Here is a 24736-nt window from a genome sequence, read left to right on the forward strand (position 1 = left end):
TATGATTGGGAATGACTGGTGGTTTATCGTAGTTACCAGTCAAGCTCTTGGATAATGAAAAACATTTTTTTTGTCTTCTCATTTGAGTGTCAGGAGGTTAGAGATGCAATGATTTGTCAGTCAGGTGGATCTCATAGAATCTGAATTCCCTGATTGGGGCTGTTAATTTGGACCAATCAGGGAGCCCTGACTGACAGATATACACTCTGAGAGCTGGCTCTGAGGGAGCTGGACCAATGTCAAGGACTCCCCACATGTAAATAAAGGGTGAATTGATGACAGGATACCAGCCTCTGTGCAGTTATTTCAAGGTCTATGAGAGGAAAGCATGCTTCAAACAAACTTCACTCACAACAGTCCTCTTTAAGTTAGAGCAAGCATTTCTGGCATCGTGCCGTTATTTCGGAAGCTTGACCTGCTTGATCCTGCCGTCGAAGACTGGGCCCAGTATGTGGAAAGAATGTGTTATTTTTTTCCAGACAATGATATTGGGGCAAATGAAAATCAATGAGTAACTCTCCTGACAGCTTCTGGACTCACAGCTTTTTCAGTTAGTAGGAGCCTAACTGTCCCTCAGGCACCAGATACTAAAACATTTCAAGAGTGATAGGTTTAGTTATGGAATATTGCAATCCCAAACCTCCTCTAATTCTCAGATGCTATAGGTTTTACTCGGCAATTCAAGCACCAGGGAAATCCGTTTCGGGATATTTGACTAGGTTACAATGACTGGCAAAGGCATGTGACTTTGGTTTAACCCTAAATGTGATGCTGACAGACTGGTTGGTATGTGGGACTAATGATGCAAACATGCAAAAATGCTGACTAGTTGAAACCCAAATGGACTTCAAACAGACACTACAACTGGCTTTGACATTAGAAAAGGTGGCAAGTGGAGCATATAAGCTTCAGGGTGTTCTGATGGAAGTGGACACCCTTGAAGCTGTCCAGTGCCATATGCCTTACAGGCAAAAACAGGGATAGAAATCACGAGGCTGGAAAGTGAAGGAATCATCAGAACAGTTCAGTTTGCAGAATGGGTAGTACCGGTCAGATTGATGGTGAATCCTAATGGGTCAGTTCGCCTTTGTGAGAATTTTAAACAAATGGTAAATCACTTTTCAGAGCTGGATAAATAGCCAGCCGTCGCATAGAGGATTTATATGCAAAGCTGCGGGGTGGGGGGAGTAGTAGAGCTGTCCTTCACGAAGCTGGACATGAGCGATGTGTACTTGCACTTGCGGTTAGATGTGGATTCCCTTAAGTATGCTACAATTAATACCCATAAGGGTTTGTACCAATATATGAGACTGCTATCTGGGGTATAGTCAGCCAGTGTCACTTTCCAGTAGATGATGAAAAACATTTTACAATGTTCACCCCAGGTCACCATTTATCTGATGACGTGCTAATAACCGGGAAGACCAATAAAGACCGTTTAGAGAATTTGGATAGAGTAGTTCTCCCAGGTTGGTGTATGCTTTAGAGGGGAAAATGTGTGTTTCAGGCTCCCCACGTGACCTACTTGGGCTCCAAGGTTGACAAGACCAGGCTACACCCGTTGGAAGATAAAGTGAGGGTGATCAAAGGTACCCCAGCTCCCATGTCTGTACTGGAACTTAGGTCTTTCCTTGGGCGGGGTACTACTGAAGAAAGCTCATACATGACCTGGCCTCCATCTTGGCACCTTTGCATCAACACTTAAAAAACACTCAGCCTTGGAAATGGTCGTGTAGCCAAGTCATAGCTTTCAGAGAAGTGAAGAAACAGCTATCATCTTTGAAGGTGTTGGCACATTGTGATCCCAAGCACGATCTGGAACAGGCATGCGTTACCTCCCTGTATGCCATCGGGGTAGTACCACCTCATAAATGGTCCAATGGAGAAGAATGTCCAATTGCGTATGCATCCAGGACTTAGGCTAATGCAGAGCGTAAGTATGTCCAGACAGAGAAGGAAGGTTTAGAGGTCATATTTGGAGTTAAGAAGTTCCACTAATACCTTTACAGACATAAAGTTGTCATAAAAATGGATGACAAACCCCTGTTAGCTCTACTTAAAAAGGAAAAGGCAATGCCACCCATAGCTCCAGGCCAAATTCAGCTATGGGCTCTAACTCTAAGTGCGAGTTATTTCAACCGTTTAGAAGGCTGAGTAGTAAATGCAAATGCATTGAGCCACCTCCTGCTGGTAGATACACCATCAGTAGTACTGCCACTGGGAGATCCAATAATCGTTTTAAATTTTCTGCTCACACTTCCAGTTACAGCTGGCAATAATCAGATGCAGAAAGAGCCAATCCTGGCAAAACTGAAACAACTGGTTGTTGTGGGGGAAACCATATGGCCATCACAAACAGAACTGAAACCTTTTTTGCACCTGGAGACCAGATCACAGCAGAGGCTGGCATTATTTCTATAGGAAGCAGGAGTGATTGTACCAAGTAAAAGTCACTGCTATATATTGGCTGAACTCCACCAGAGTGATCCAGGGGTTTCCAAAATGAAGGTATTGGTGAGAAGTTATGTCTGCTGGGCAGGATTGAATGCAGATATAGCAATGTTGGTAGGGCAGTGTCCAGAGTGCCAAATTGGATGAAAATTAAGCCAGCAGTTCCCCCACATTCATGGGAATAGCCAGGCAAACCCTGGACTTGGTTACATGTCAACTATGCCACCGTGGGCAGCACGGTGGCACAGTGGTTAGCACTGCTGCCTCACAGCGCCAGAGACCTGGGTTCAATTCCTGCCTCAGGCGACTGACTGTGTGGAGTTTGCACGTTCTCCCCGTGTCTGCGTGGGTTTCCTCCGGGTGCTCCGGTTTCCTCCCACAGTCCAAAGATGTGCAGGTCAGGTGAATTGGCCATGCTAAATTGCCCATAGTGTTAGGTAAGGGGTAAATGTAGGGGTATGGGTGGGTTGCGCTTCGGCGGGTCGGTGTGGACTTGTTGGGCCGAAGGGCCTGTTTCCACACTGTAAGTAATCTAATCTAATCTAATCTAATCTATGCAGTTCCTTTCATGAGCTTAGTGTTCTTAGTCATTGTGGATGCTCGCTCAAAGTGGTTGGATATTCATTGAACTCATTCGCATAGAAAAACCATGTGCATCTATTGTAATACATGGATTCCTGGAAGTGTGGGTCACAGATAATGGGCCATCATTTACCAGCCGGTAACTTGAGTATATCCTAAAGTCGAATACTATTCAATATATAAAGACAGCTCCATACCATCCAATGATCTGGCAGAAAGAGCAGTCCAAACTTTGAAGGCAGGCTTAAAGAAACAGTTGACGGCTTCACTAGATACCAAACTGTCCCGGTTTTTATTTTATTATGGGATCACACCTCACGCAACTACAGGGAGAGTCCAGCAGAGTTGCTGATGGGGAGAAGACTCCGCATCATGTTAAAGCTGATCTTCTGGGACCTGGGGAGGAGGAGGAGGGTGAAACAGCATTAGGAATTCCAATGCTGGACACAAGACTCCGCTAAGCGAGAGAGACAGTTTACTTCAGGGGACGAAGTTTGGTATAGGAACCATGGGAGTGGCTCTGCATGGGTAAGAGGCATGGTCAATGTGAGGTCGGGTCTAGTCATGTAGAAAGTTCAGGTAGGAGTGACCATCCTGAATAACCACATGGATCATATGAAATCTGCAAACTTGCAAAAGGTGTGGGAACAATATGTGCCCACCTCCTTGAAAGCCTTTCTGACTGTTCCAGGACTCATTTGTTCTCCATCTCTGTCAAATGTTGAAGATACCTCGGAATCTGAGATGGACACAGGGGATAACACTACCTCAACGCCCATGCTGGCTGAAGGGGAGAATGAATTTCTTCCGAGACTCTCCAGGTGCAAGAGGTGAGCTACTGTGTGTTACACACTGCTTGTATCCAAGGCAGAGTTAGAGGAAGTAGATGCAGTGATTGTAACAAAGTCAGCCAGGTGGACATCACAGAATGAATTCCCAGATTTGGGCTGTTAATCTGGTCCCATCAGAGAACCTTGGCTGTCAGATAAGTACAGGAGTGTCAGACTTTCTGCTCACTCTGACAGCTGGCTCTGAGGGAGCTGGATAAATAAAGGGTGACTTGGTGACAGGATACCAGCCTCTGTGGAGGTATTTCAGGGATGAGGTTGTTTTAGGTGCTTGAACTATGGATGTAGGGCAGGTCAGAGGTGAAAAGAGACTTGGAAAAGGGTTTTCCTGCCAGTATGTGTCAAACAGAGTAGATAAACCCAAGCAAAAGGTCGTGAAGGATACTTGTATAATAAGGGACTCAAAATGTGCATCTACCTTTCTCTCCCTTGAATCATATTGACTGTCAAAAGTTGCCATCTATGGTCAGTTTCCTCAGTTCAATGGCTAAGTGTTCTCTATTAGATTAACTCCTGGTCTTTGGTCTCCGTTTCCAACAACTTCAGCCTACTGCATTCCATGGATGGAAGTACCATAATACCTACTGTAGAGTTGTACCTCATTCAATCCCTGGGTATGGGCATCACTGGCTGGGCCAACATTTGTTGGCCATCCCTACCTGCTCTTTAGATGATGGTGGTGGTGAGTCACCTGCTTGAATACAGCTGAATACTTCAGAGGGCAATTAAGAGTCAACCACATTAGCTGTGGGCCTGGAGTCACATATAGACCACACCAAGTACAGACGGCAGATTTTCTGCCTCAAAGGACATTGATGAGCCAGATAGATTTTTGGAATATCGGCAATAGTTTCATGATCAATTCCAGATTTTGTGCATTCAATTCAAATTGCACCATCAGTCATGCCAGGGCTCCAGCACATGACCTGGGTGTCTGGACTAATAGTCTAGCTTCCTTCCCTAAAGGGTACTGGAGGGCCAGATTTTTTTTTAATGATCTGGTCACTGTACTGATTTATCCTTTTATGTAACAGGAGTTTCACTGTGACAGTGGTAACAACTCTCGATGGGAGCCTGCTGCACTGACCCTTGGGAGTTGACATAGAGTCATAGAGAGTAATAGAGATATACAGCACAGAAACAGACCCTTCAGTCCAACTTGTCCATGCCAATCAGATATCCTAAGTCAATCTAGCCCCATTTGCCAGCATTTGGTCCACATCCCTCTAAACCCTTCCTATTCATATACACATCCACATGCCTTTTAAATACTGTAATTGTACCAGCCTTCACCACTTCCTCCGGCAGCTCATTCCATACATGCACCACCCTCTGCGTGAAAAAATTGCCCCTTAGCTTCAAATGACCAATCCCCAGCAACATGATTGCTAATTTTGTGCTTCCATCTTTTAGTTCTGCCGTACCATGGAATTGAAATGGTTAACTGTATAATCACATCAGCCATGCCTTTCGGCATTTTGAAAAGCCAGGACATGCTGCTTTTGATCTCCTGTACCAACAAAAAAATTTTGTATTTTCACCTACTGTCTCACTGACAGAATCGTGGGTTGTAATGATAGTGGATTCAACAGTTCTGCAGAGCACAATGATTCCACACTCCCTAAGACTCTGAGCAGTGTGGAAGGGCTATAACTCTGATTATAGCCTCTACAGAGTTGGAGTTTTTGCTCTGAATCATCACTGAGTTACATCGTCCTGGGAATTATAGGTGGTGGAATGAAATATGAAAGTCAGAACCCGTGTTTTTGAGCCTCCACCTGATAAAGTGCCTTTGAAATGTGTTCACTGTTGACATGTTGGAACAGCAAACTCCCACTAATGGTCTCTGTCGTGCACTGACCATTTATCATCACCTCATTCCTATTGCAAAACCTGTTCCAGACTCAGTTAGCAACTCCCTAAAGCCTGTCCGCCATCTACAAGACGCAAGTCAGGAATGTGATGGAATACTCCCCACTTGCCTGGATGAGTGCAGCTCCAACAATACTCAAGAAGCTTGACACCATCCAGGACAAAGCAACCTGCTTCACTGGCACCACATCTAACACCTTCAACATTCAGTCCCTTCATCACTGACACACAGTAGCAGCAGTAGATATCATCTGCAAAATGTGTTGCAGAAATTCAGCAAAGCTTGTTAGACAGGATATTCAAAACACACAAACTCTAACCCCAGAAGGACAAAGGCAGCAGAAACATGGGAACACCATCAACCTACAAGCTCCCCTCCAAGCTGTTCACCATCCTGACTTGGAAATATGTCGTTGTTCCTTCAGTGTCAGTGGGACAAAATCTTGGAAATCCCTTTCCCAGTGGAATTGTGGATCTACTTACACAACATAGACTGCAGTGGTTCAAAAAGGCAGTTCACCACCACTTCCTCAAGCACAATGAAGGATGGTCAATAAAGAATGGCCCACACCCAAGAATGAGTAAAAAAAACTCAATAAATCTTAACCTTCCCCAGAAAGATTAAAACATCTGCTAAAAACACTACTTTTCCTGCCAACTTGTGGCTTTCTTGTCATCCGCTAATGAGGAGCTCCCATTGCCCTTGGCTAATACTCAGACTTACAGAGTCCTTGGAACATAGGAGCAGAATTAGACCAAATGGCCCCTCGACCTTGCTCTACCATTTGATAAGATCGTGACTGATCTTCCAACTTGACTCTCCTTTCACAACCTGTCCATTAATCAAATAAGAAAAGATGGTAAGCTAAAGGATATGGCTATACTTATGCTCAGGAATCATCTTATCATTTCAAAACATCTCAATACACTTCCAACAGGAGAATGACTTAGAAACACAGGAATTGCATTTTTCACTATTCTGCACTAATAACATTCATCAGAAAACAAGGAAATGGATGGGTAGTTCTTGTGATTTTGGGAAATGTTGGTTGAGGCAGGAACATTGATTTAGTTGCCGTGAGAAATCCCTTCAGCGTTTCTTTGAAAAAGCAGTGGAATCACTAACATCCATCTAGGCAGTGAACGGGACAGGGAGAGTAAACAGGAAAAAGCAATAATCTGAGGTTACACCAGATATAAAGGCTAGAAGATAAGACTACATTCAAATAATTGGGAAACAGAGCTTCAGCCACTGTCAACATTTCTTTGAGTCTCCAGCTTTCTACAGTTTACCAGGGCCAATTTGGAAATATCAGCACCCACAGGACTAAACATGCTCGGTGGGTTAAGTAGCCTTTTCTCATTTCAATTGACTTTTGTCAAGAGTAGATGCCCTAAGATTGCAAAATATGAAAAATAAAGCTGAAAGTTGGCCACTCTTTATTTGTGCCCCAGTTACATTCTGTGTGGACTTGGCTGGAGTGGATGTATTACACAGTGTTTACCAGTTGGTGTTAGAGTAGTAATCATTCTCTGAGCATTTCAATGTAAAAAGCTACTGAAACCACCAATACCCTGCGCAACACACAACACATCATGTGTACTTTCCAGTTGTCTGACACAGTTGTAAAAATAAGTCTAGACCTGGACTGCAGGGGACATTGGATGACCTGACAGATCTCCAAGCGATTTGGACCAAGTCTAGAGGAAAGTCATTTAATAATTACTAGTCTGAAGCATCGAGCGTGAACAGATTGGGCTAGAAGAGCTGGGATTCAACACCTAAGGGCAAGGAGGGATTTAACTGATGTTTCTCAATCAGTGAAGGAACTAGCCTGCATCTGAATTGTTAGCAGTTAGGTGTCACAGGACCAGGATGTGGCAATGCGGAGTTGCACAAGGTCTGGCCTTGGGTTAGGGTGAGATTATCAGAAGAACAATGGACCTTTAGAACCAGTAGCTGGTGCGCAAGATACTTTGAATTGCTTCAAGACAGATTGGAACAGAGCAGTTCCTGGATTGCTTCCTGCCATCTAAAGATGGAGCAGTCAGAGAGTCATTTCATAGATTTATATTATCCTTCCCAAACCTGGCTGCTCTTCATCTCTGATTTTCCGCTGATCTCTGGACACACCATGGCTTTAGGGGATGAGCAGAGTCTGGAGACTGTTGTGAGACAATCGATTGCTACCTCTTATTTTTCATATGGCAAGGAGCATTGCAACAACTGACTTTTCTACAAATGTTCAGAAAATGTAATGGTTAGATTTAGGTTGGACAAGGGAGAGGTATCATACCTGGGTATCCTCAAACACCAGCCACTAAATGTGAGTGTGCAGGTGCAGCAGAAGGTGAAGAAGGTAACTGGTATGTTGGCCCTCATAGTGAAAGGATTCAAGTACAGGACTAGGGATGTCTTAATGTAATTATACAGGTCCTTAGTGAGACCACGTCTTGAGTACTGTTTTCAGGTTAGGTCTCCTTATTTGAAGAAGGATGTTCTAGCTGTGGAGGGAGTGCATTAAACTTTTACCAGTCTGATTCCTGGGATGGTGGGGCTTTATGAGGAGAGACTGGATCCTATATTCACTGGAATTTAGAAGAATGAGGGGGAATGTCTCATAGAAACCTATACAATTCTAACTGAATGGGACAGTGTAAACACAGAAAAGATGTTCTCGATGGCCAGGGAGTTCAGCACCAGAGGTCACAGTCTAAGGATATAGAGTAGCCATTTAGGATTGCGATGAGGAGAAATCTCTTCATCCGGGGAGATGTGAGCCTGTGCAATTCTCTGCAACTGAAAATGATTGAGGCCAAAATGTTGAATGTTTTCAAGAAGGAGTTAGATATAGTTCATAGGACTAAAGGGATCAAAGGGTATGGGGTGAAAGTTGGAACAGAGTACTGCGTTGGATGGTCAGCCATGATCTTATTGAATGGCGGAGCAAGCTCGAAGGGCTGAAAGGCCTACTCCTGCTCCTATTTGCTATGTTTCTATAGTTTCTGCTTCCGCTACCTCTGACACCACCAGTGTACTGCTGCCATTCCTTAATACCTGTTCAAGGAGTTGTCGAACAGTTCCCAAACCTGAGGTGCCCAGACTTGCTACCTGCCAGCTGTGCCCACCTCCCCTTCCCACTCCCACCCACCAGAGATTCACTCTGAGCAGTGTGTAAACGGCGATCTTTACCATTGGGTGGTGGTTTGACATCTGCGTCTCCTTGCTGGTTCGAGCTTTCAGATTGTCCTGACTCTGTGAGATAAAAAGAGATGGGTAATCAGCACTGGGAGATTCTCTTTGTCTTTCGTTCAACCAAACATTGAGGTGCTCAAACCCCAGAGTCGCCTGTACCCAGTGGAGACAGTGACTTCTGACACTGGACGATAGCTGCACAATCATCATCAATACTTGAGGCTAAGGCTTGGGGCCATAAGTGATCTAGAAAGACAGTCCATCTTGCCAAATACATTCACCCACTCAAAACAAACATATGAAATGAGAAAAAGGTCCATTGACCAATAAAAGCTGAGAGATTTGTCTGAACCACACTGACATCGACTCTTCCAAGGAAAACTAGTGGCTATACCAACAATCCCACAGAAGGAAGACTATGGCAAAAAATTATGGTCATCGGGTACAACAGAATAAAATTTCCAAGACAACCACTTGACAGTACAAGCTTCATTATTTAATCCTGAGGAGTTGCTTTGCACAGATGATTGTCCGCTAGTCACAGTGCCCATTGAATGCATAAATAATTGAGTATCCCTACATCTTAAGTACCTTTCACAAATCCCTTTATTTTAGAAATGGTTTTATGCCACCTTAGTTTATTGAAAGGGTTAGAATTTCATGTCTGACATCTTTCACAGAGTCTACACTTTAGGCACCTCCGTAGCCTCCATTTTTGGGACTTCATTACCAGACATCATCTTTCACAGGTCCAGTATTGCTGGGTTTTTTTATTCTTCCCTTTCTCCCACTCAAGGATAGTGCTATGCTTTGATATAAAGAGCTGACATCTCTGGATATGCTCCTGTTGAAGATGATGGTGAATCCATGGATAATGAGGGATACAAAATTGGGAATTGTAAGGGCATCAAGGTGGGAAATGGTGGAGAATGGCAGGAGTTAATCTAATGGAACAAGGCCAAACCTCCAGGATCAGTGGATCAGCAAAGTGTAGTTGCCAACACAAGAAAAGCCATTTAGGCCAAGACGTCAATGGTGAAGATGAAGTAGGCTGGGTAGAAACCCTAATTTTCTATATTGCTCCTTTTCAGAGGATGTGTATTAGTCTTACACCAGCAAGTAGCATCAATATAGTATAGTAACATAGGCATTAGGCACAAGGAGGCTATTTAGTACTACAGTCACTCAATAAGAATATGACTAATGTGGTTGTGTGCTTCGATGTGATTCTCCTGCCCCCTGCCACACCCTCCCACCCTACCCCACCACACCATTCCCCCATAATCTTTGACTCTGACACCTGTTAAAAATCTATCCAACTCCACCTTGGATAAGTTCAATGACGCAGACCCTGCTCCTTCAATGGGAACAGAATTACACTGAGTGATCAACTTTGGAAAAAACATTCTTCCATGCCTCTGTCTTATTGGGACACCTCTTATTTGTGCTGTCCCCCAGAACAGGAAACACCCTCAACAGGATACATTTCAATAAGGTTACCTCCGAATCTTCTTCATTTTCCCTTTAAAGTTGTGAAACTCCACGGAATTTCACAGGCGTGCCCATAAACCATTGTAGGACACCATAACACACAAGAGATTGGGTCTGATGGCAAAAAGTTCGGTCAAAGAAGTCGTGTCTCAAAGGGAAAAAGTGAGGTAAAGAGGCAGAGATATTTAAGTAGAGAATTCAAGAGTAGTGGCTCAAAGCAATTGAAGGAACAGCCATTCCAAAGGTGCAATGATTAAATCACAGAGCGACGTGAGGTCAGAATCAGGGTAGCAAAGAGATATCAGAGTAGTGTGGAGTTGGGAGGGATCACAGGGATATGGGAGGGAGGCAAGGTGAAACCATGGAAGGATTCAATAACAAGGGCATGACCTTTAAAATTAAGTCATCGCTTAACAGAATCAGGGTGGGTCAGTAGCACAGGAGTAATGGAAAATGGGATTTGACTGGGACTCAGTGTACGTCATTGAGCGCAGGGGTGATGGGGAATGGGATTTGACTGGGACTCTGTGTGAGTCAGTGAGCACTGGGTTAATGGGGAATGGGCTTTGACTAGAACTCTGTGTGTGTCAGTGAACACAGGGGTGATGGGAGAATGGGATTTGACTGGGATCCTGGATCAGTCAATGAGCAAAGGAGTGATGGTCCTTCAGTGATAACATGGATGAAGGGAGAAATGACACTTGAAGTGCAAAAGTGTTACAATTCTCAGCCCGAAATTGGCAATAAACATAGTCACTATTACCCTCGGCCTGGCCTCTTGAATTCATGGTCTGTCACTATGGGAGCTACTTCCCATGGGCAATTTCTAAACCAGGGGAATAGTCAGATATCTGAACCATGCTGTAGACTACACAGAATGAAAGCCACTGGAGCTCCATCGGGAATTATTTTTGAAATCTGTGCAGAGTAGAGATTTTTCTGCAGGCACACTGTGGGACAATCCCAACAGACTTTCGATCCTAGCTGCAATAGCTGTTGAATGCATTCTTTGCTTTGTTTATCAAAATATGAACTGTATGTAAATAGAGCGGCTTCTTTGCCCTTTAGGGTGTGACTGGTGACTGGTAATATATACTATCATGCTGCAAGCAGTTGTAACCTAATGTGGGTTGGGCAACACAGAAACTTTAGATGCATTTCCTTAGGAATGTTAAAAAAAAGGGACACTGATTAACGTGTCTGTTGGTTTGACTTATTGCAGATGTTCTTGGTTGCAGACAGTTGACAAAAGGGCCTCATTTTTCTTTTTCCCTTTTCCCTCAGTGATAATTCCCACTTTTAAGTTCAGTTTACATTGCTTCGTCTGTTTACAGGATGTGTAAGACATCTACTTTCGTACCCAAATGAGCTGGAGCAGTAGGTTTGGAGAAGACGTCACCAGGAGTTAAGAGTTCAGGTTTTGTGTCAGGACGGTCAATTCTAGTTCCTGAGTCCACTCAGCCTCTCGACAGAGCAGAATGTGGCAGCAAAACCCATCGCTGTCCTTAACCACTTCTTTTAAAATCATTTTTTCTTTCATGGGAAGTGGATAAGAAATGGCATACAGGGATGTGTGAAAAAGGCAGGAGTTTGCCACCAAGGAATACAACTGGAGCAGGTACAATGGGCTGAATGGCCTCCTTTTGCACTGTAACGATTCTACCACTGGCAAGGACATAAGTTGCTGTCCGTCCCTAATTTCCTTTGGATTAAGTGACTTGCCAATGCAATTCAGATTCAGTTACATTGTAGACCAAGAAAGCTTCCTCCTTATCCAGATTGGTTTTATAATAATCTGAGACTAGCATTCATTTCCAGTTTTATTAATTGAATTCAATCATTGAGCTCCTACATTGGGATTTAAATGCCCTACAACCATGTCCCTGGATAATTAGACCCAGTGACATTACCATTAAATCAGCACCTAGCAGGGCACGAACCGGGTGGAAGGAGCATATAACTAATTTCTGTCAGTCCGATATGCAGTGAGTGTTTGAATAAAATCAAAATGCTGTGGATGATGGAAATCTGAAACTAACAATCGGAAGTATGAGAGCTACCTGTCCATTGACGAACAACCCACTTAGTCAACCCTAAAACGCAGGGCAGAAATGCTCCAGTCACTCAGGATAACTAGAATTTGAGCAGCGGGAGCAGTTTGGGTTGGGGTTTGTCTGCCGGAGTGGCAATATCAGGACAAGCAATCTGGAGGAACAGCTTAATATTCAGAGGAAACATGGGTTCAAACCATTCACTCTACTTCTCTCTCTACAGAGGCTGCCGGGCCTGCTGAGTTTCTCCAGCATTGTCTGTTTTTACTTGGGATTTCTGGCATCTGAAGTATTTTACTTTTACTGGAGTGTTCATCCTCACTGCCTTGGCTCACATTAGATGATCAGCAGACAGCATATTGGGTGGGGGAGGGTCATTCGGGAGCTCCTGGGAGATGCAGAGGTACACCCCAAACACAGTCACACCTTCCAAGAGAACAAAAGAGTCTGCAGGACTTAAATCAATTGGCTCAACTGAGAGGAGAGCAACTGAGGGGAGGAAAAGGAAGGAAGAGCACATTTCGGAGATTCATGACGCCCTGTTCTAACAGATGTGTTTGAAAGAAGGAGCTTACAAAAGGAACTGGGTGCAGGAGTAGGCCATTCAGCCCCTCAGGGCTCTCCATCATTCAATACAAACATGGCTGGTCTCATCTTGGCCTCAAATCCACTTTCCTGCCCACTCCCCATAACCCTTCAACCCATTACTAATTCAAAATCTGTCCATCTCCTCCTTAAATTTATTCAGTATTCCACCATCCACTATATTCTTGGGAAGTGAATTGCATAGACTCATAAGCCTTTAAGAGAAGTAATTTCCCCTCATCTCTGTTTTTAATCTATCATCCTTTGGCCTAAAACTATGACCTTCTCATTCTCTAAGGTAAAGTTAAGCCATAGCTAAACTAATAGTGAACAGTGCTGAAAGCTTCGGCTTACCACTAGGCTTGTCAGTGCCTAGCACAACAGCAATAGCCTAAAGCTGGGTCGAAGCTAGTGTGGGAGGAGAGGTGAAGGAGGGGAAGCAGCAGAAAGAGCCCCATCAGGAATCTAGCTACCGATGTACACTATTTCCCCAATCAATCAGCCATAAATACTGACTACTGATGAGAAAAACAGCAGCATTCTGCATTTCAACAACGCTGGTGTAAGATACAATTCAGATCACAGAGACTTTTTGTAATTCCCATGTCACCGCCTATATCAGGTTATATAATAGTAGGTCCCAAAGTGGGTAATCTGACACAGAATTGGATTTAATCATTACAAGTCGACTGAAATAAAAATCTGCAAAGCTTTAACTGTAGTGCATTTTTTTTCTTACAGACTTTTGGAAAATATTTTCCAAACTGTACTCTGCCGCCAGTTTTTGCTTAGTTTTTTTCCCCAAAGCAATCTGCCATTTGTGTCTGATGAATTCAGTGAAAGGGGATGTTTCATAGGAAGAAAAGGGAAAAGGATTAATGTAAGAAGAGTTTTCAGATGCGACACAATTACCAATGGGAGAGGGAGAATAATGTGCTGTTCCATTTTCCTCTTGCAGACGGAGAGCTTCTTATCTGCATTTTAGCATTCGTGTTTTTCAGTCAGAATGGTTTAAGAGTGGTGAGATGGTTGAAGTCCTACTCTCAAGGGTTTGACCACAAAATCCAGTCAGGCACTGACAAAGTGCCACACTGTCAAGAACACTGACGTTCAGATGAGAAATTAAACAGGCACTAAATTTAAAAAAGCAGATCATTACAAAGGTAACCACCTCTGGATTATGAGGGGAGCAATGAGCAAATTGGCACAGGCTGACCAGGTTGGGGAGCTGAACCCACGTCTCAAAAATTCAATGTGGGAGAAATGGGTTTTGACCCATGAGGCACAGATACCAGTCATGGGGTAAAAGGAAGCTGAAACGTTGAGAAAGCTGAACTGTGGAACTAGCATCACAGAAAGGACTTTAACTAAGTTACAAGGGGAGATTCACAGTGTGAAAGCGAAAGCATCAAAGCATCAGTGCAGGATAGCAATGCATCTGCAGGTTGTTCTGCTATAATGCGCGTTTCGTTAACACAAATTCACTATAACACAATTGACGAATTGGGGACACTGTTTCTAAAGCGTGAACTTTTATAACGTGTGTTGGCTGTAACATGATTACATTGCCAACACTTTAAGCACTGTTTCTAAAGCGCGATTTTTCTATAACACGGGGTTGCACAAGAAAACAACCATCATGTTATCGATTAACTACATGCAATGATAACCAGTGTATGACAGGAGGAGGCAGAGCGAACAAGCATAAGAGAAGGGAAATATGATTTTAAAAATTCAAATCTTTTTACCTGTTCCACTACAGTACCATAACAAGATTGATTTATTGATAGTGCAAATACAAATAGATGAGTATGATTCAATAGACATTACAGAGACAAGGTTGCAAAGTGCAGATGGCTGGGACTACATATTCATCGGTATTTGACAATTTAGAATCATGTACAAAAAGAATACAAGGTGGGGCAGCTCTGTTAACAAGGATGTGACAAGTACATATGTGGGAAATGATCTTGTCTTGGGAGGTCAAAATGCAAAATCAAGTTGGGATAGCTTAAACAGCAAAGGAAAAAAATGGGACTGGTTTATAGATCCCAAATGGGTGGCACGGTGGCACTGTGGTTAGCACTGTTGCCTCACAGCGTCAGAGACCCGGGTTCAATTCCCGCCTCAGGCGACTGACTGTGTGGAGTTTGTACATTCTCCCCGTGTCTGCGTGGGTTTCTTCCGGATGCTCCGGTTTCCTCCCACAGTCCAAAAATATGCAGGTTAGGTGAATTGGCCATGCTAAATTGCCCGTGGTGTTAGATGAAGGGGTAAATGTAGGAGAATGGGTCTGGGTGGGTTGCGCTTCGGCGGGTCGGTGTGGACTTGTTAGGCCAAAGGGCCTATTTCCACACTGTAACTAATCTAATCTAATCCCTTGACAGGTAGCAATACTGTAGGACAGAGTCTGAATCAAAACAATAACAGGGACTTCTAGGAAAGGCATTGCAATATCATGGAAGATTTTCATCTTTGTATAGACTTGACAAATCAAAATGATAAAGGTAGCCTAAGGATGAGTTCATAAAGGCTATTTGGATCAGTCTCTCAGAACAATACATTCTAGAACCAATAAGGAAACAGACTATTTTAGAACTAGAAATGTGTAGTGAGACAAAAATAATATATGATCTCATAGTAAAGGATCCTCTAGGAAAGAGTGATCACAACATGATAGGATTTCACATTCAATTTGAGGGTGAGTAATGTGAATCCACAACTGGGATCTCCAACCTAAATAAAGATAATTATAAGGAAATGAAGACGAAATGGCTAAAGTGGACTGGGAAAATAGAGGAGGAAAGATTGTTTTAAAAAAACGAATTGACAGACATCGTAGAAGATCGTGGGCGGCACGGTGGTACAGTGGTTAGCACTGCTGCCTCACAGCGCCAGAGACCCGGGTTCAATTCCCGCCTCAGGCGACTGACTGTGTGGAGTTTGCACGTTCTCCCCGTGTCTGCGTGGGTTTCCTCCGGGTGCTCCGGTTTCCTCCCACAGTCCAAAGATGTGCAGGTCAAGCGAATTGGCCATGCTAAATTGCCCGTAGTGTTAGGTAAGGGGTAAATGTGGGGGAATGGGTGGGTTGCGCTTCGGCGGGTCGGTGTGGACTTGTTGGGCCGAAGGGCCTGTTTCCACACTGTAAGTAATCTAATCTAAGATATCTCATAACCTCTCAACAAAAGTATAATCCATTGAAAAAGACAGATTCTACAAAAAGGATGTAGCTTCCGTGGCTAACTAAATGTGTTTCTTACATTAAGTTAGTGACTACATTCTAAAGTAGTTCATTGGAAGCTGTGATATAAATGCAGTTATTTTCTTTCCATCTGTATCCCCATTCCCACATCACCAAAAAGAACAGTTCTATCCCATATTTGAATGCTCATTTCGTGAGGCTTTTCTCATCATACCAATTGGCAGCATAAAATATATACCTGATAAGTATGCTTTCTCTCACCAAACAATACACATACACACCCAGATGCACATACTCAAACAGCCAAATGTATACTACATGAGCACACACACAAACACATGCACACACACGCAATGTCCAGGGAAGGAAACTGCCATCCTTACCTGGTCTGGCCTACATGTGACTCCTGACCCACTGCAATGTGGTTGCCTCGTAATGCCCTTTTGGCAATTAGGGATGGGCAATAAATGTTGGCCCAGCTGGCGATGCCCTTATCCCGTGAATCAATTTAAAAAAACACATAAGTATACACTCACCTAGATACAGACACATACACAAACACACAAAATTTTCAGACACACAAGTGCATACCCAAGTGCATACACCCATGTGCACACCTACCCACGCGCACACAATTAAATGAAGGCACACACACATAGATACACACACACACACACATTGACAGGTACGCACGAACACCACAACCCGAACCTCCTGTCTTATCTAATGAAATACTTTAGAATGTAGTCACTGACTTAATGTAGAAAACCTACTTAGTTGGCCACAGGTACTATATCCTTCTTGTAGAATCCACCTTTTTCAATAGAATATACATTTACTAAGAGTTATGATGTCTGCCAATGCTTTTTTAAAAATCATCTTTGTCCTCTATTTTTCCAGTCCACTTTAGCCATTTCTGCCTTCATATCCTTGTAGTTATCTTTGTTTAGGTTGAAGATATTAGTTTTAGACCCAAGTTTCTCATCCTCAAATTGAATGTGAAATTCTATCATGTTGTGATCACTCCTGTCTGGGGGATTTCAGTCTGTCAGTGCACCTTTCTGAGCTACCTTGTTTGGTTTCTGCTAAACCCATAGACAGACATAAAGACTACATTCTGTGGCGTATCTCACGATCTCAGGATATCCCAAACTATTTTACAGCCAAAAATTACTTCTGGAAGCACAGTATGGTTGTTCTTGTAATGTTGGAAACAGCAACTACGCGTGCAGCAAGTTCCCACAAACAGCAACCTGGTAATAAATAGATAATCTGTTTTAAAGATGCTAGTTGAGAGATAACTACCAACCAGAAATTCCCTACTTTTATTTGAAATTGTGCCCTGGAATTTCACAATCATGTGAGAGAGCACCTCTGCTCTCAGTTTGACATATCATACGAAAGCTAGCATGTTTGACAATGCAGAGTGCCATTCACCCATTATCTGTCTGCGTGTACACTGACATTCCGCCAAACATCATTCTTGGTTTTAATATTCTCATGCTTGCTCTCAAGCCCCTCAATGCTTCCCCCCTCACTGTCACTGTATCACCTCCAGCAAAAGCCAATCTCCATAGCTTCTACAGCCCTCCAAATTCTGGTCTCTTGTGCATCTTTAATATTAACCTAGTGAACACGGCCCAGGCAATCACAAAGGCCAACCTCCCATCTATAGAATCCATTTACCAGGCCCACTGTCAAGGAAAGGCTACCTGCATTCTCAAAGATCGATCCCATCCTGGCAATGTTCTTCTACAACCTCTACCCTGAACACACGCACCAGCCGGTTTCGATACAGCTTCTACCCCATTGTTGTTAGAATACTGAATGGACTCACAAATTCTTAACATTTGCCTGTACCTGTGTTTTAGTTTTTGACGCTGTTTACTTATTATTTATTTATCTATGCTACTTAACTAAAGAATCTGCCTGTATTGCTCACAAGACAAAGCTTTTCACTGTGCCTCGGTACACATGACAATAAATTCAATTCAATTCAATTTAATTGGATGCCAAGGAAATGGAACTCTGGAATTCTCCCTCCTCCCTCCTCTATGTCATATTACCAAAATAATTTATTTCCCTTTTTCTCTTCTGTTTGTCTCGCTTACCCTTAAATGGGTTATTCACCTCACTTCTTCCTTGAGTGACATGCTCATCACTCTCTGGTCAAAATGGTTTCTCTTGCCCTCTTTATTAATGACTATCTTATGTTTATGGTGTTTCGGTTCTGGTCTCACTCACAAGTGAAAATGTGTTCTGCAAATCTACCTTAACGAACCTTCACAATCTTAAAAGAGCTAAATAAAATTTATTGTCTCTAATAGGCTGTTGGGAAGCATAGGACTCAATAGAAGCGCTTGGAACTTGCCTAGAGCTCTCCCATTAGAGCAGGAGGAAAAGGTACAATTATATAACCACAGCATTTCTTACTTGAAGGCCTGTAATTTGACATTTTTTTCTTGTGTGCCTGTGTACCTGATTATCCTCTCTGTCCACACTCAATAAAGCTACAGTTATGAAACAGACAAAGAAAGGCTATTGTGCTTTGATCGATTAACTCATAGTATGTAAACGTTTATAATGACTCGTAAAGCACCAATGTCTATTAATCATAAACATTAAGGGCTGCAAAGAAGACTTTGATTAATGGAAGTTCCTCGAATACCTCAGGCAAAGATTATTAACATAAAGGAGCTCTGTGCATTGCCGAGCACAAAGTGCAAGATAATTTCACACACTCGGACTTGATTAGATTCTTCTACATAGTTGAGAGAATGTAGTTGGATTTTATTTTGCAAACTGAGAAATGGCAGGGCTAGGAATGAAGATCCATTCCCAATCCCAGATCTTCCTGACCTTCGAAGAGAATTAGGTGCTTGTGTAGCAATGTCCTGCTTACTCAATAGCCCAGAGGCTGTGAGTTCAAAGCCCACCATAGGCCCAGTAATTCATTCATTAATTTCAACCAATACTCATCCATCTTAGGCAAGTCACCAGGAGAAATGACCACTAATATTGGTGGAAGATCATTAAAAGATCCAACTGGTTCACTAACGCCCGAGATGGAAAAGACTTAACTCTGATTTGTGTCCGATACTAGTTTACACAATATAGTTGGCACTTAATTCACTTGAAATTTGCACAGCAACCCTGGATAGTTAATAAATGCAGCCTAAGTGCTCACAGGCTGAGAGTGTCCAACTGAAATAGAGCATTTGATTAAAGAATTACAGGCCTCTGCTGCAAATCTGGGTTTTGGCAATAATTGTGACTGTTTAGAGATCTTCTGGTGCGGTGGCAGTGTCCCTATCACTGATCCAGGTGGCCTGGGTTCAAGTCCTACCTGCTCCAGAGGCGAGTCATCACGTCCTTGAACAGGTTGCTTAGGGAAATATCTAGACCATTCGGGTGAATGGTTCTTGTAGCACAATGGTAGTGTCTGTACTTTTGGGCCAGGAGGCCCAGGTTTAAATCCCACCAGCTCCAACAGTGTATGATAACATTAGGTGGATGGCATGGGTTAAAATACCTGTCTTATAGTCTGGAGATCTTGTTTTCAAAGCTCAGCAGCAACTTCCTACCCAAAGAGCCTTTATATTAACCTGATGTACATACCATCAAGTGTGTTAGAGCTCTTGTGTTGCAGTGGTAGTGAGCCAGGAGGCCCAGGTTCAAGTCCTACCTTCTCCAGAAATGTGTCATAACATCCCTGAACAAGTTAATTAATAACATCTATGCCATTCAGCCGCTCAAGACCATGCCCGTTCTTCACAACCTTGCTATATTAACCCTAACTCTTGATTTGCTTACTGCCAATCTCAGTCTTGAACATATTCATCAACTGAACATCTAGGGCTCTTTTGAGGTAGATAATTCCAAATATTCATAAGCATCTAAGCAGAAAAATGTCCTCTCATCGTCCCTTACTCTGAAACTCTCCAGCCAGAAATAAGTCATTCACAATCTACCCTGTCAAGTCCTTTTTGATGCAATTAGCTCTCACTTTTCCAGGTTGAGAGGAATAAAGGCCCATTTTACTCAATACATTAAACTACAAATAAAGTATCTCTTCCTATGCAACCTCAACAAATATTTCCAGGTCAGACTCAGCATGGGTTAACATGGAGAGTAAAATGCTGGAAAAGCATAGCTGGTCAGGTAGCATATAAGGAGCAGGAGAATCGTCGTTTCAAGCATAACCCCTTCATTAGGATTCCTGATGTACAGCTTATGCTCAAAACGTCAACTCTTTTTGGATGCTGCCTGACTTACTGCACTTTTCCAGCACCACACTCTTTGACTCTGATCTCCAGCATCTGCAGTCCTCACTTTCTCCATGGAGAATAAAAAGCCTTCTTCAGTGTCCCAAAAATCACTCCAAGGTGAGGTACTGTACTTGTTGGAAGGAGGTGTCTTCTCACGCTGTCTAAATTGTCTCACTATGTCCTCCTACATAGTCATAGGGTGAGAGACAGAATGAAACTACCTCAATACTCTCCAAACAAATACACTCAGGTCAAACCTGAGGCTAATTGTGTAAAAATGCTTCTATTCTTAACAACTGTATTCCAGGTTAGATGTGATAGAGATAAGAGCAGAGAAAAGGCCCTCTCCTTGTGAAAAGTAATCTTTCTCCAGTCAGGGGAGAGCAATGATTCAACACAGTGTAAAACTCTCCCAGGTCAGGTTCATCAGGCAATAGATGTAACCCTGTAGAGAAGCTCTGAAAAAGGCACAACATGAGAGATAAGGTAACTAGTTTTTATAATAAGACTGGCATTTATATAGCATCTTTCATGATATTCCAAAATGCTTTACAACCAATGAATAGAAAAAATACAGCAACCAATCTGCAGATCCTTCGAGGACGGATGCCACCTCAGCTGGTCATCACATCTGAAGTCCAGCACCTCAGACAATGCAGCACTCCCTCAGTGCAGCTCTGGGTGTGTCATCTTAGCCTGCCCCTTTCATTCTCTGGGCCCCTCACGTGAGAATGATGCCCACTGAACTGCAACTGAGCCTTAACGATAAGCTTTTTAAAGTAACTGCATTTGCAAATTGCCGAACGCTAATTAAAAATGATGACAGACTTGTAGTGAATTGACACACCATTCATGCTCCTATCTCCACACTTGATCAGTGTAAATAAAACCTGTCTGAAGAGCACTCAATCTGCGATAAGGCTACTTACATCTTTCAGTCAGTTTCTTTTATGTCTTTGCTTGTCATGGCAAACTTTAATCTCTTATTAAGGCCTCTGTGTTTTATAAAGAGGAGATTTTATCTTCAGCCTTAATCAAATTGACTGCTGATTGAAAACCCAGTAATACCCAATCAGTTCTGTCTCAACTGATAACTGTTTCCAAAATCTGAGAGAGAGAGTCCTTTCGGCCCACTTTGACTTTATTGCAGCTTTAAACTTGGCTCAGGTCAGGCTGTGAATGTTACAACGAAAATCAGCCTGGATGATATTTTGCTTGTGGTCTTTCTCTGCGTCCAAAGGAGGACCTCTTGCTCAGAATGACAGCTGAGAATGTTTTCTTTCAGAATGTGAGAGGTTTGCTGCATAAGTGTTTTTTTAAAGTCAATCTTTTGCATCATTTTTATCTTTGGAATTTTCTTTTCTTCGCCTAGTAGGATTGGAAGCTGTTGCACTGTACCTGACAAAATGGCAAAAATTAATTTATTGTTCAAGCTAACACTCCCGGAGCCTGAAGCAGCCTGTCGCAACCTTCTGTCTGCCATAATGCAAAACAGTTTTTATGTTTAGTTTGCATCAATTGCTGCACAGGTGCAGAAATACAGCTTTGCAGTCACACTCAGGCCACTCTGCTCTGTGTGCTGCTTCATCATTCAAAAAGATTATGGCTGATCCTGAATCTCAATGTCATATTTCTACTTTTTCCCCATATTCCTTGATGCTTGTAATGTCTAAAAAATGATCTCCTTTTTGAATGTATTTTGGCCTTCACAGCCTTCAGTGGTAAAGAATTCCATAGGTTGACCACCTTCTGAGTGAAGAATGTTTCCGCATCTCAGTCCTGAATGGCCTACCCCAAATCCTGAAAGTGTCCCCTGGTTCTCGACTCCCCAACCAGGGAAAACATCCTCTTGGTATCTACTCTGTTCAGTCCTGTCAGAATGTTAGACATTTCAATCAGATCCCCTCTTGTCCTTCTAAACTCTAGTGAATACTAGCCCAGTCAAGTCAATATTTCCTCATGGGACAGGCCTGCCAACCCCAGTATCAGCCTAGTGAACCTTTTCTGCACTCCCACAATGGAATATATGTCCTTTCTCAAATAGGGAAACCAAAACCACATTCAATACCCCAAATATGGTCTCACCAAGTGCTGACTCACTGAAATCAATAGACATTTCAGATTGGCAGAAATGGCTTGTCAATGAATGGTTCAATGAAGCTTATATTTGTGCAAGAGGTGCTACTGAAACGAATTAGGAAACTATTGGCCCGGAGACACAGTCAGAAAGAGCCCTCAGCCTGTCATCTGCCACTTCACTCGTTGCCTCTTCCCTGAGCCAAGTGCTGGGTATTGCAGTTAGAAGAGGATTTGGAGGGCAAAGACGTTGCAGCAACCAGCAGTGAGGGGTGGGGGCACTGACCAATGAGATGGCCAATGAGATCACCTCCACATCTCCTCCTCCCATCATGGCAATGGTAACGCACTCTCTGGATTATTGTTGACGGAATCCATTACATTAACCTCCCTGCACAAACCTAAACGATTGGTCAAGCTTTCTTGAAAGTTTTCTGAGACAGTGAAAAGAAGCAATATGTAGCTCCACGTTGTTGTACTGAGCCTACCAAGGGGGCAGCTTCAATCTAGAACATGGTTCAGTGGGTAGCACTCTCATATCTTAAGTTAAAGGTTCAAACTCCACTCCAGGACTGTACACAAAAATCTAGGCTGCCACTCCCAATGCAGAACTGAGGGTGTGCTGCCCTGTTGGAGGTACTAACTCTTAGATATTCAACAAACCAGCATTCGCTACGCTGTGCAGAAGAGAATTCTAAAGACTAATGAGTCTCTGAGAGAAGAAATTCTTCCTCGTCGTTCCCTCAAATCGGAGATCCATTATCTTCAATTTGTCTCTGAATTCCAGATTCTCCTGCTAGAGGAAACATCTTCTCATCATCAAACCTATCAAACTTCCTCAGATCGTCTATGTTTCTATAAGATCACTCCTCAGTCTGTTAAACTCCGATGAGTTTTACCCTGCTCAACTCTTCCTCATAAGACAACCCTTTCACTCCAGGAATCAACATTGAGAGCAGTCAATTGTCTATCTTGCACACTCTCGCGGGCTTCACCTCGAGGTTCAGTATGGGGCTGTCCAGTGACACTCTATTCCTCATTTGATCCATATGAAACTAATCTGTGTGGCATTATCCCAGGTGACCACCTTTTTGGTATCGGCCATCTCTACCAGTATTAGATACTGGGTAAGGTTTGTTTGAGGTGGTTTGCTGACACCAATCCCCCTTTGCCTTTGCTTTGTCTTGGGCTATTAGATGATTCGCGGTAGAGGATACACTACAGTAGAGTATCGACACAAGAGACTTATCTTAGATAACAATCTTAGATGGGTGGTACTGCTGTCTCACAATGCTAGAGACCTGGGTTTGATTCTACCCTCAGGTGACTGAGTCTGTGAAGTTTGCACATTCTTCCTGTGTCTGCATGGGTTTTCACCGGCTGCTCCATTGTCCTCCCACAGTCCAAAGATGTGCAGTTGGTGTAAACTTAATGGGCCGAATGGCCCCTTTCTGCACTTCAGGGATTCTATGATAAACTCAATGAAACTTACAGACTACTGCCTGGATAGAGCAGACATGGAGAAGATCTTTCCATTAGTAGGAGAGAAAAGGGAGTGCCTCAGAGTGAAGGGGCAACCCTTTAGAGCTGAGACAAGGAGGAATTTCTTCAGCCAGAGGTTGGTGAATCTGCAGAAATTATTGCTGCAGAAAGCTGTGGATGCCAAGTCATTGTGAGTCTTTAAGAAAGAGATAGATAGGTTCTTGATTAGTAAAGGGATCAAAGGTTACAGGGAGAAGACAAGAGAATGGGGTTTAGAAACCTATCAGCCAAAGTCAAATTATAGAGTACACTCGATGGGCCAAATGGCCTAATTATGTCTCAATATCTCAGAGCCCGTTGCTAACATACAATAAACCTTGATTTGTTAACTCTTCAGTAGGTCAGCTCTACCACACTGGACAAACCAGGTCCTGTAGTTTCCTAGAATTAAAGAGACAAAAACCTTAATCATGAACAGCATCTCCTCCAGCATTATCCAGACAACAGACATATCCTTCGCAATGTACAGTGTCCTGAATTGAACACAGTCACCTGTGTTATTTTAATTAATGCCTCAGGATAAGACTGAAGAGTTGGACCTCTTTCTAATACGGAACTATTCCTCGTAAATA

At 43.0% G+C, this 24736-nt stretch overlaps 1 protein-coding gene across 7 annotated transcripts in view; it reads right to left on the reverse strand.

The window, feature by feature from the left end:
* The window catches only part of nfixb (nuclear factor I/Xb), a 440781-nt gene that overhangs the window by 122536 nt on the left and 293509 nt on the right, over window positions 1-24736 (reverse strand). For all 7 annotated transcript variants that reach the window (XM_043694872.1, XM_043694870.1, XM_043694869.1 and 4 more), the window contains one exon: window positions 8947-9009. In XM_043694872.1, the coding sequence (XP_043550807.1) occupies window positions 8947-9009 (63 nt within the window). The remainder of the gene's footprint in view (window positions 1-8946; window positions 9010-24736) is intronic.

Source organism: Chiloscyllium plagiosum, chromosome 8 (genome assembly GCF_004010195.1).
Source record: "Chiloscyllium plagiosum isolate BGI_BamShark_2017 chromosome 8, ASM401019v2, whole genome shotgun sequence".
NCBI classification, from domain to species: Eukaryota; Metazoa; Chordata; class Chondrichthyes; order Orectolobiformes; family Hemiscylliidae; genus Chiloscyllium; species Chiloscyllium plagiosum.